The following is a 13,171-nucleotide window of genomic DNA, read 5'->3' on the forward strand; positions in this document are numbered from 1 at the left end:
GGTCCTGAATTTGGCAGCTTAGGTGTTCTTACTTACTTTCACAGAGCTGCCTGGACATTTTTATTTGCATTTTAGACGCTACAATCAAATTTGATTGCGGTGTTCAAGGGGTTAAAGCCGGGCATCACTGTTATCAGTGATGTCTGGCATTAGAGATGGGTCCTGGTGGCAGATAGCCGCCAGGACCACCCAGCTATGACCTGTGCTCAGCTCCTGAGCGTGTGTCATAAAGGGGAATGGGACGCTGTTGTCCACAAGAGGTTAAATGTTGAATTGTGGAAGGTAGAAATTATTCTCACGCTTACTGGTAGGTGGTGTATCTTTGTGCCTAAAAAAAGTACTTTTGCACACAAAATAGCGACTTTTGACAAAAGTCGCAAAAGATAAATACATGACCACTGCATGGTCAAAAAGAAAAACTTCTAAGGGTAGGCAAAAAGAGTGAAACTGTCTATATCAAAAGGCGCATAAAAGTCTCAAAATATGCTGTTTACACCTCAACTGCGCCAAAACATAGACAAAAAAATGCTCTAAAAGCAATGATAATTCTCCCCCTATGTGTCTCTAGTCTATGTTAGGGCATATCCCTGTTGAAAAAATGGATGGTCAATAAGCAAAGGTAATACAAGTTAATTAACAATGTATGTAGAGAAATTAGTTCTCCTGATTGAGTTTAATTCTCCATTTTTTATGCATTCAGAATCCCCATTGGTATGAAGTGAGATGAACAAACCTCCTGAAATTCCTTGTACCTTCCTGCTTAGTGTACAGGAGCAAAGACTTCTTCTGTTTGAAATGACTCCCTGCTCCTGTACTCTGCATTAGGCCCCCAAAAAAGTCCCCAAAAACTTCAGATTTAGAGGAATTTGAATTCATCTCTAATATGCCCCTTCAATAATTTTAATTGTATATGCCCCGGTTTATCCGGGCAGTCCCACAATTTTCACCCTTACCCTCAATAGCAGGAGGAATGCTGCGCTCACATCCCCTTTGTATGCAATTGTGAGTGACTCCAGATACATTCCCCATTTATGTCTATACAACTATCTTCCCCTATATACACTTGATGCCCTATTTTGCGTCATGCATATGACACTCTTCTGACCATTATCATTGATTTCCATGGACGCTGGGATCAACAAGCTTTGTTACTAAGCAACACAAAGCTTAGCGTCGCGAACATCGCGATCTTCTATACATCGGAAGTGACGTACCGGATGTTGTTCTCCGCTGACAGCGCGAATGGCGCTGATTCTGGCGTTCCACGAGAGTCACGTCGTGAGGCTATGGACACCGTGGCTGGACCCGGGAGGCAATCTACACGTATATTTGCACAGTAAGAAGTACACTATATGCTATATACCCAGGGAGGGATTGTAATAGTTAATATGTGTCATACCCTGTTGTGATGTTTGAGATTCAAAACATGATCATGTCTTTCTTGATGTTTGTTTATATATGCTAATACACTTATGATGTCACTAATTGATGGTGGGCGGTGTGTATATATGCCCGTTTGTATCACTCATTGTCACTTGAGAATGCTGGCGTGAGGCCGGCGAAACGTCGCTTTTGTACTTCATGGAATAAAAAGCACTTTGCACTAGATTTTGGTGTGCTGCATATTACTACGACTATATATATATATATATATATATATATATATATATATATATATATATATATATAAATTTGCCCTAAGCCATTGTTCATATTGTGTGAATGCACATCTTTTTATAATGTGAGGTCATATCTAATGTGAGGTCATATCTAATGTGAGGTCATAAGTGCAGACAATTTTTTACATTGTCTGCACTTGTATCCTTTTAAAACTACCACTCCTTTAATACGTCTTTCTTGACACAATAGTATCTAACCTGACATAACTTTTCTGTAGCACATCAGCTGTTCTCATTGTATAAGTAACAATACCGAGGATCAAGTCTATATATTTAGTTACACAGAGTACAATGAATACTTATTTTTATCTCCATACAGCCTATATGTAGAACGTGATGTAAAACCGTTCCGTAATTTGTTCTTCTGAGGCTGAAGGCAAAGAAACCCTTAAAACGTGGAGTAAAACCAGATATACAAGGTACAGAAGGTGAACTGTCATTTACTGAAATCTATGAAATAACATTAGAAGATAAACATGACCTGTCACACAAAATATCTTTTAGAGCAAAAAGTAGATAGATAGATATCAGATAGATAGCTAGATAGATAGATGTTAAATAAGTTCCACAATTGTGGTGGGGCTAGCTTTCTATAAATAAATTGCATCAATCATGTACGGAAGGGAGGAAAAAATTGAAAGTGCACTCACCAGTACTTCAGAAAGTACTTAAAAGGTAATTATTTATTCAATCCATTAAAAGCTTTTGCAGGTAGGAAAGATACAAAAAGGGGAGCTATTAAAGGGGTACTCCGGTGAAAACCTTTTTTCTTTTAAATCAACTGGTGCCAGAAAGTTAAACAGATTTGTAAATCACTTCTATTAAAAAAAACTTAATCCTTCCTGTACTTATTAGCTGTTGAATACTACAGAGGAAATTATTTTCTTTTTGGAATTCTCTCTGATGACATCACGAGCACAGTGCTCTTTGCTGATGTCATTATAATAATAATAATAATAATAATAATAATAATAATAACTCTTTATTTATTGTTGTCCTTAGTAGGATTTGAACCCAAGGCCCCAGAGCTGCAAGGCAGCAGTGCTAACCACTGAGCCACCATGCTGCCCTTAGGATACATCTGCTATGCATGGTTGCTAAAATGGACAGAGATGTCAGCAGAGAGCACTGTGCTCGTGATGTCATCAGTGTTCCAAAAAGAAAGGAATTTCCTCTGTAGCATTCAGCAGCTAATAAGTACTGGAACGATTACGATTTTTTAATAGAAGTAATTTACATATATGTTTAACTTTCTGGCACCAGTTGATTTAAAAGAAAAAAGGTTTTCACCGGAGTACCCCTTTAACATAAGGGCAGATTTGCACCTATTCAAGCTGCTTTCTGAAACTGAACTAAGGGCCCAAGCACTGCTGGGATATCAATGCATTTAATGACATCAGCTCACCTGTGCTGGACAATCAACATTTTGGTGAGTAACAAAAGAAAAAGAGAGCAAAAACTGAATAGATTGCATAAAAGGAGAGAGGTAAAAAGCACCTGACCTTCAATGGGTGTAAAACTGTCCTCACGTAAACATCTCCCATCCTTGTATCTATCCGACCAGCAAAAGCTTTAAAAAGACCTTTTGACTGTCTGAAGTACTGGTAAGTGCGCTTTTTATTTTTTCCTTCCTCACTCCGTATATCATATATTGTGTCTCTGCATTTAATATTTTGTTTCCCTTTTTGCCCATATAAAAATCATTGCTTATTTGCAATTTTTATCAATCATGTGAAAAGGAGGAGGTTCAGATTTCGGTGCCAATCACACATTCATGTTCTATAACCTTACAGCCATCCTGATGGGTAAATGATGAAGGAAATGGTTAGTTGTTCTAGTACATTGCTCTTGTACAAGGAAATGTATTTTCTACATCTGGGATGAATGGAGACATGTAGGATGTTAGGAATGTAACAGATGGGCACTTGTATAAATATAGAGCACATATAACCAGTGTTTGGAACCACAATCCATGATTCTGGCAATACTTCGCTATAATGCGTCATATTCAGGGGAAAAGCTTTTAATGAATAGTAACAGTTTACTCAAGAAATGAGAGAGATAATAACTAAACAGGTTAGGAAATAAGGATTCTTACAAGTCACCCAAGTCATTATGGATCTGCAGTCATTTTTATAACAAAACAGGAGACATGTTCAAAAACTACTGTAATTTCTGTTATAACAATATCAATCACACTTTTTTTTTCTCCTCACATTTTGTAAGGTCCCTTGTGCTACTTTGGAAATAAGTGAGAGTTCATTTTCACACCACTTGCCAAATATATATATATCAACTGGCTCCGGAAAGTTAAACAGATTTGTAAATTACTTCTATTAAAAAATCTTAATCCTTCCAATAGTTATTAGCTTCTGAAGTTTTCTGTCTAACTGCTCAATGATGATGTCACGTCCCGGGAGCTGTGCATGATGGCAGAATATCCCCATAGGAACTGCACAGCTCCCGGGACGTGAGTCATCAGAGAGCAGTTAGACAGAAAACAACAACTCAACTTCAGAAGCTAATAACTATTGGAAGGATTAAGATTTTTTAATAGAAGTAATTTACAAATCTGTTTAACTTTCCGGAGCCAGTTGATATATAAAAAAACGTTTTGGCCTGGAATACCCCTTTAATATTTATATTTCAATAATTGATTAAATAACACCTCCCCCACCAAAAAAAAAAATGATAATAAAAAAAAAAAAATCTGGTATTTTTAATATCAAATGGACTCTCACCCTTTCAATATATAATAAAAAAAAACATGACATTTACATCACCACGCCCACTTTTGCAAAACTGGCTGTCAATATCCTTTTTGCGTCAAAATTTTGGTGTAAAACGCAGCATTTTTGATGCAAAGGATTTTGAATATCTCCCCAATGTATACAGTATTTGAACATGACAGCAGCAGTAAAAACAAATATTCCTACATGTGAACAAGTGTTGAGTATATCTGACCCTGTTGAACTGTCTTGCAGTATAACCGTCTTCTTTTATTGGGTAAATGTGCTGCAAAGTGAACCCTATACTACAAGCCTGCTTGTGGACAGCTTTCCAGGTAGCACCAGATAGTTCTACAAAAGCCAAAATAAAATAAAGTAATTTAAATTGACTAAGATAAAAACAGAAAAATCTCAAACCTCTTTCTTCATTGACAACACTGGATGTCTTTTTTTTTTTTTTTACGTGAACAAGTCAAACTGTGTGCAGTGACTAGCACATTTAAGGCAGTGGCTAGCATATTTCAGGAGCTATGGCAGGACCGACAGCATATTGTTAGGGAGCAAAGTGGCTACAAACTAATTTACAAATAACTTTTGGCTACATGTCAAACGTTTTGATTGGGTGGAGTCCGGAGACCCTCACCAATCATTAGAATAAGGAGGGAGAAGCACAAGGTTATGCTTCTTGGCTCATGGCGATCTCCATCCTGCTTTACTAGGTGGCCCCAAGTCTATGGAACCGTCCAGTGAAGCTGTGAAGCTGGACGAGTTAGGGAGTAAAACACATAATCAAATGCTCCCCCCATCCCCGCTCATTCTAATGATCGATGGGATTCTCAAGACCCTGACTAATCAAAAGTTTTGACATCTCTCTCTCTGACAATTATTTTTTAATGAGAGGGACACTTTAATGGTCAGTGCAGCTGGCATTGTGTGGGGCACTGTGCTTGATACTATTATGGCGGGAGGAAAGGAGAGGGAGAAAAATACATTAAAAAAATTGAATAAACCTGCAAAATGTTGAGACTTGAGCTCTACTAACCTTTAGATGAACGGAAGTGTTTGCTGGGTGCTGTAAAGCCTCTTGTACCATGCACATTAACAGCGGCCACTCTGAACTGGTACCACCTGCTCGGTCTGACATCAGAGAGCTGGACCCTTTCATCTGTGCTCTGATGAAGAAAATCCCATAGTGATTAGATTTTAATAGAAGCAATATGCTTGTTACATACACAATAAAAAGTGGTTAGGAAATAATGAAATACATGTTTTATGTTTACAATTGTCTTTTCTAAACATCAAAACAAATATTGTATATTATGTGTGGGAAAAAAAATACTGTGTATAATGTGTAATTTGTATTCATTGAACAGTCAATTGAGGATGAACTTTTAAATCTCAGTATAGCTTTGGCCAACGTCAATACAAACCAACTTAAAGTAACTCCACAAAAGCATTGAAATTTATAACCTGTAAAATCAGGCACAAGTAAGCTCAAGCTCACTGATCTCGTTCCCTTACTTTATAATTGATCATTTACAACATATAGCACAAAGCAGTGTTATTGGAACGGTTTACATTTATTATTTTAGCCTCGCCATCCAAGTGTTCCTTCTGCAAATGTGTTTGAGTTGGCCATCGAGTAAGGAGCTGACTAAGAATCAATGGATTTATAAAACGACCATTCAATGACCCCATTAGTTTAATGTATGTCTTAGACAATGTATGTGACTAGGTAACCTCCACACAGGTCAAACACATTGAAATCCTGTGTGGCCTTCTCATTGCCCCTTCTATTTTCTTGATGTATCTTATCTCTACACATGTTTATATCCTTGAAAAAAAATGTTTCCCAAGTGTCTCCTAAAATCAATACCATGTCTGACAGTTAAGCTCAGGTTATTTAAACTAAATAAGGAAACTAGATAAAAGAAACATATCCTTATTCCAGGGACATAGCTGGGAGGGGGTCTGGGTGTCACTCGGCCTTAGATAGAGTATTTTGATGCATTTTTTCTCCTAATTTTTAGGTTTTATATTTACTAACCAGAAGTTGTTTCTTATTTTCTGGCAGAGTCTTTTAGGCATCAAGGCACAGGTGTATAAATAATTGCAGCACTTAATATAACTATAATGCTCTTATAATCGTCCAATACAAGCCCCTATTGACTATACACAAATTGATGGGTGCTCACTGATAGGGCAATTTACACAGGGAAACAGACAAAAGTGAAGGGCCACTCAGTTGATCACTGTGGCCTTCTACATGGCCCAAAATCAGGTTTTTGAAACAATATTTGTATGTAAAAGAGCTTTTACATTGTACCTTATATTGAAGAACATTTCATGTTGTCGTTTATATAGATTATTCAGAATAGCAATGGATTTTGCTATCTAGGTCCTGTCATTTGTTAGAATTCATATTTATATCTTCATCTATTACTAAAATGGGATTGTAGGTATCTATTGCAAAATATAAAGTATGTCCAACTTAGCAATATTGGACAAAACTACCGGGTTCTAGTAAAAAAAAAAATATATATGAAAAAAAAAATACTAATGCAATACATGAGGAAAAGTTCTGGAATGAACTCTTTTACATGAAAAATACTTTTAAATAGAGCATTCGCTCATTACAGAGAAGAACATAGCTTTTACCAGCTATTACTGCCAAATATCTGCTAAATGTCACCCCATTCCACGAATTAGCAAAAATTACAGGATAAAAAATGTCAAGTGAAATATTTTGCAAATGTTAACCAGGATTTACGTGTGATTATGATTGCATTACCGATATGTGGTATTGCGTTTTGTAGCTTTATTATTTCTTCTATATTTAGGGCTCACCCATTAAATCATGGGGTGTACAGAATGGAAGAGGGGCTCACAAACCAAAATGGAGATAATACCATTACATATCCATTTGGCATACACCATGCACAGTCACGTCAATGGGATCAGCAAATATGCATTTAATCACAAACGCGCATTTTTAGTTTTAGTATCAATTTCTGCTTAGTCTAAATGTATATTCAATGGAATGTAGACAAAGTGTGTTCCAAAATGTATACAGAATGCTGAACTGAGAGATATAGCCCTAACTACGATATTGTGCCCAATGATGTATATTTCTAAGCGTATTCTTAGCCTGTGCCCTAAGCTAACTGAGCCACCTGGAAGCACTGCTATATATCTATATTTTTTGTTTATATGCTGGAGCATAGGTTATTATTAGAGAATAATATACAGGCTCTTTTATTTGCCTTGTGCCTACCTGTTTTAGCTGATGTGGCACACTTGGGTTTTCAGCCATGTTGATCCCTATTTCATCACTGAAATTATTTTGTAATGCTGTCTACATTTCCCATGAATCCTTTAGCTTTTCACATTATATACAGTTTTGATTCATTTTCTAATTTAAAGTGTTTTTGAGAGAAATATTGACTAAGGGAAAAATTGATTTGACCTATATTACACTTGATATGTTTAATGAAGATTTGAAGTCTTCAGGCTATGTTCATACATTACGTTTTTACTGTATTTTTACCATACTTTGGCTGCAACTTCTAAAGCTGGGTGCCCAACCAAACTATGTAATCAGGGGTAGATAGGTCTTGACCCAATGGTCAAAGCTGAGCTTCAGAGATCCTGTGTGCAGATGGAAGAAACTTCAAAAGGTCAACCACTGCCGCCTTCACCAATCTGGGGTTTATGACAGAGTGGCCAGAAATAAGTCTGTAAAAGACACATTATAGAGTTTGCAAAAAAGCACCTGTAAGTTACAAGATTCTCTGGTCTGAATAAACAAATATTTTAAATTTTTGGTCTCAATTTTAAGTTTTAAATCTAGAGGAAACCAGACACTGCTTATCATCTGCCCAACACTATCCCTATAATAAAGAATAGTGGTGGCAGCATCATGCTGTAGGGGTGTTTTTACAGCAACTAGGACAGCTCTATTCAACTTTCTCTCAACCCTGACCAAAGAGATTTATGAAAATCTAATCTAGAGTGATCTGGGCTCTACACTGAGCATACAGTTTACCTTCTAACAAGACAGTGGGTCTCATTTACTAAGAGTTTCAGGTTTTTACTAGTGGGAAAAGTTGTTTCAGACTTGCAGGATTCCTCTCTATTTACTATTGGGAAAAGTTGGGAACATTTTCTGACCAGCTTTTTCTAGGTCGATATTTCCAGCCATATACCCACAGGATTTTCTGTGAATTCAATAGTGAATCGGTGGGGTTGTGAAAACACGCCCCTTTTTGGGTCGATCACGCCCCCTTTGTGACAGACCACGTTCCTTTTTGGCTTTTCACAGAGCAATGTCGGGTTTGTTAGATTTTTCAGGCGCACACTGTCGCAAACTGGAGCAGACTGGCGCAGACATCTCAGACACTGCGCCAAAATAACCAGACAAAAACCGGTCGGTTTCAGCTTAGTAAATGAGGCCCAATGACACTTAGAACCAAGCCAAGACACATACAAGTGGGTTATGGACAACTCTGTGAATGTCCATAAGTGGCCCTGCCAGAGCCCTGACTTTAACTAAGCTTAAAGGGGTTATCCCAGAAAAAATTATATATATATATATATATATATATATATATATATATGCCAGAGCAGCACTCCATAGAATGAAAAAGTGAAAAATGTCTTCCATCAAAAAAAAATGTGAAAAGAGCAGCGACGTTTCGATCCTCTCCAGGATCTTTCTCAAGCTTGAGAAAGATCTTGGAGAGGATTGAAACGTCGCTGCTCTTTTCACATTTTTTTTGATGGAATATATTTTTCACTTTTTCATTCTATGGAGTGCTGCACTGGCTTTTATTTTTATTGATTTGGAGGAATTGGTGGACTTGGTTCTTTTTCAGTAGCCTGCACCTACAATTTTGAACACACTTTTGCTTTGAGTGCTGTTGCATTTTTTCTTAATATATATATTCCCGAGACAGACAGAGATGTCAGCAGAGAGAACTGTTGCCAGACAGAAAAGAACAACTCAACTTCAGCAGCTGATAATTATTAGAAGGATTAAGATTTTTTTATAGAAGTAATTTACAAATATGTTTAAGTTTATGTAGCCAGCTGCTGGAATACCCCTTTAACTTCTCCTGAGATACCTGAAAACGGCTGTCTACTGACAGACCCCCTCACACCCGATAGGGCTGAAAAATGGCAGAAAGTCCCCAAATAGGCAAACCTTGTGATGTTGTCTGATGTCCACACCAGACAATCCTGCTGAGAAAATTATTGGATGCAATGGTATTCCACCACAGCCAGTGGTTGTCTGAGCAGTAACAAGGAAGTTGCACTGATGTGCGGGAACAGGAGCTGTCAGAATAACAGCTCAACAGAGGCATCACCTTTTTTTCTTTTTGTAGCGCACCTGGCCATATATAATTTTTTTAGTTGTTTTTTTTATCTCCAGACAACCGCTTTATTAAAAATATGATATTTATTTCTATCATTATTCTAATTCATATCCCCTACAGAATTTGCAGTAAACGTTATGATTCTGTGTCCACTTCCTGAGGTTTCAGATGGCAAACATGTGGGATCTCTATTTTTATATTATTGATTGTAGGGATTTCAGGCTTAAACTTAATTAATTCTAGTATTTTGACCTGTCAGCAGATATTGTGAATACATACGACCTCAATGCCCAAAGTCTAATGTACTGTAATGGAGGCAGTTGGAGATTCTTGCAAGGCCACACAAAGTTAATATTGATTCTTGGCCAACAATTCCCACTTCATAGACTAGCGTTTAACCACATAATACTACAGTCCTTTCTATGTTTATTTTGGCATTATTTTTAAATATCAGTAACGAAAAAAGGCAGTTTTCTCTTTGGAATGGAAAACTGTTTTTTATGCAGTATTAAGCCAGATGTGATATTTGGTATTTAATAAAAAATATAATATACTGCATACATAACATTTTTGTTCACTTATATAATGAGTAATGCAGGAATGATATACCATATATTCCTGAGTAAGGCTATGTTCACAAAGGTGAAAAATATTTTATATATGGCTATATATAATGGTATGGCAGGCCTCGGTGGAACATATAGGCCATGCAGGCAGTAGCATGAGAAACATGTGGCCTGGCGTTTTTGTATAGAGAAATGGCTTATTAGACACTCCGGAGAAACGACCATACCAAATCATTGCAATGCCAAGTTCAAGGTTTCTATCCCTCTGAGCTTTCGAAGTAGCAATAAATGGCACGTTGACCAACAAGAGTATTCCCAAAATCATACTGTACTGGCTTGATCCGATTTCTGAGGTTTTATGTGGCTAAAAAAATAGCTTTTGATCTGGCTTTTAAACAACTGAAACCCCTCCTACATGCCACAGATGGAGCAAGGTGCTTGAAAATGTATTTATATTCAATTGCATATCTAAGCCACACCTGCTGCTTCCTCGATTACCTACTATAGTAATCCTTTTTGAGTCTACCTGCTAGAAGATGTGAACCTTAAAGGGTACTCCGGTCCTGAAACATCCGGCCCCTGAGACATCCAGCCCCTGAGACATCCACCTGAGACATCCTCTGGGGACCCCCGCAATCTTGTATTTGCCACCCACCTATTTGAGCTGCACGCCGCGGTTTCAGCTCACAAACAGCCGGGTGACGACCACGCCCCCTCCCATAGACTTGCATATCGGGTGCAGGGGGTGACGTCACACGGGGGCGGAGTCGTGATGTCACGATACTCCGACCCCGTGGTCGCCACCCGGCTGTTTGTGAGCTGGCACCGCGGCGTGGAGCTCAAACAGGTGGGTGGCAAATACAAGATTGCGGGGGTTCCCAGCGGTGGGACCCCCGCAGTGAGACATCTTATCCCCTATCCTTTGGATAGGGGATAAGATGTCTCAGGGCAGGAGTACCCCTTTAAGGGTATGCTCACACTAAGTAATATCAAGCAGATTCCACATGAATTCCCATGAAGCGTCTGCCTCCAAATTTACATACAACCTGCAAGGAAATCAAGCCTTGGGATTTCCTTGTCATTTATTCACTGGGAATATGCTCTTAAAATAAGGAACATACCCATAAAAGATGAACGTTATATACATTGTACACAACAAGGAAATATACACTTTATTACAAATTTATTCTAATACATGTGTTTTCTTCAGAAGTTCTCCTCACACTGAATGATGTTGGCCATAGTCAACTGCCAAAGGAGTTTATACATAAAAATAAAGCATTAAACGGCCGTCACACCCCCTCCCATAGACTTGCATTGAGGGGGCAGGGCATGACGTCACGATACTCCGGACCTTGTGATACTTGCGGGGGGGTCCCATGTTCTTTGGATAGGGGAAAGATGTCTTAAAGGGGTACTCCCGTGGAAAACTTATTTTTTTTTAAATCAACTGGTGCCAGAAAGTTAAACAGATTTGTAAATTACTTCTATTAAAAAATCTTAATCCTTCCAATACATTTTATGGGCTATATACTACAGAGGAAATCCTTTTCTTTTTGGATTTCTCTTCTGTCACGACCAAAGTTCTTTCTGCTGACCTCTGATATCCATTTTAGGAACTGTCCAGAGCAGCATATGTTTACTATGGGGATTTTCTCCTGCTCTGGACAGTTCCAAAAATGGACAGCAGAGGTCAGCAGAGAGCACTGTGGGTGTGACATCAGAGAAATCCAAAAAGAAAAGCATTTCTTCTGTAGTATATAGAGGGGGATTTATCAAAGTCTGTGCAGAGGAAAAGTTGCCCAGTTGCCCATAGCAATCAATCAGATCGCTTCTTTCATTTTTAACAAGGCCTCTGCAAAATGAAAGAAGCGATCTGATTGGTTGCTATGAGCAACTGAGAAACTTTTCCTCTTTTTTTTTCTCCTTTTGCAATCACTGGCTAGCTCTCAATTTAGCCATGTTTATGATTTGTGTATTTTTTGTTGTGTATGTATATGTGGTATTTAAGAATGTTCTTTTTTGAAAAATAAAAATAATAAATAAAAAAAAAAAGAGAGAGAAACTCTTCCTCTGGACAGGTTTTGATAAATCTCCCCCATAGCCCCTAAAATGTACTGGATTAAGGATTAAGATTTTTTTAATAGAAGTAATTTACAAATCTGTTTAACTTTCTGGCACCAGTTGATTAAAAAAAAAAAAATTATAAAACGTTTTCCATGGGAGTACCCCTTTAAGGCCGGATTACACCTTTAAACAAATGTCATCTTATCAACTCATATTTATGTCTATATTTTAGCCTCTCACACAAACCTGTGAAATTGTTTGCCAGGGTGTAGCATCATCCTCACTTGGGTGTATCCCATAATTCCATCTTCTCTGAACCACGTAGATCACTGGCTCAACAGAAATGTTGAATTTTGAAGACCACCTAATTTCAAGATTCCCGTGTTGAAGTTCACTGAAGCTTAATTCCTTCCTTGGCTTTAGTGGAACACCTGCAACATACAGTAGAAAGCAAATGTTATTTACTACTGAAATATTATAATGTTATTACAAAGTCTGTACAAAGCCTGGTGGTTAAACGTTGGAGATGTGGTAGGTAACTGGGGTGAGGGACTCTTGGGTATTTTTCGTGTACCCTGCGTGTACCTTGAATGTATGTTTTCTTTTGTCATTTCTTATAACATTTGATACACAAGTCACTTTCTCTTTATCAATGCTAAGGTATAAGTTGTTCAGTCTCTATATTTAAACTGTGCTGCTATTTTTTGATGAGATACTACAGTCTACATGTTTACCCCATAATTACTGCATTACTT

The 13,171-nt window shown here is 37.7% G+C and overlaps 1 protein-coding gene across 1 annotated transcript in view; it reads right to left on the reverse strand.

Annotated features, from left to right (window-relative positions):
* ANOS1 (anosmin 1) overlaps positions 1–13,171 on the reverse strand; it is a 162,470-nt gene that overhangs the window by 46,955 nt on the left and 102,344 nt on the right. Inside the window, exons 5-6 of the mRNA XM_056558868.1 lie at positions 12,663–12,847; positions 5,451–5,580 (exon numbers count right to left, since the gene is read on the reverse strand). Coding sequence (XP_056414843.1) covers positions 5,451–5,580; positions 12,663–12,847 — 315 coding nt within the window. The remainder of the gene's footprint in view (positions 1–5,450; positions 5,581–12,662; positions 12,848–13,171) is intronic.

This window comes from Hyla sarda, chromosome 2 (assembly GCF_029499605.1).
Source record: "Hyla sarda isolate aHylSar1 chromosome 2, aHylSar1.hap1, whole genome shotgun sequence".
Classification (NCBI taxonomy): Eukaryota; Metazoa; Chordata; class Amphibia; order Anura; family Hylidae; genus Hyla; species Hyla sarda.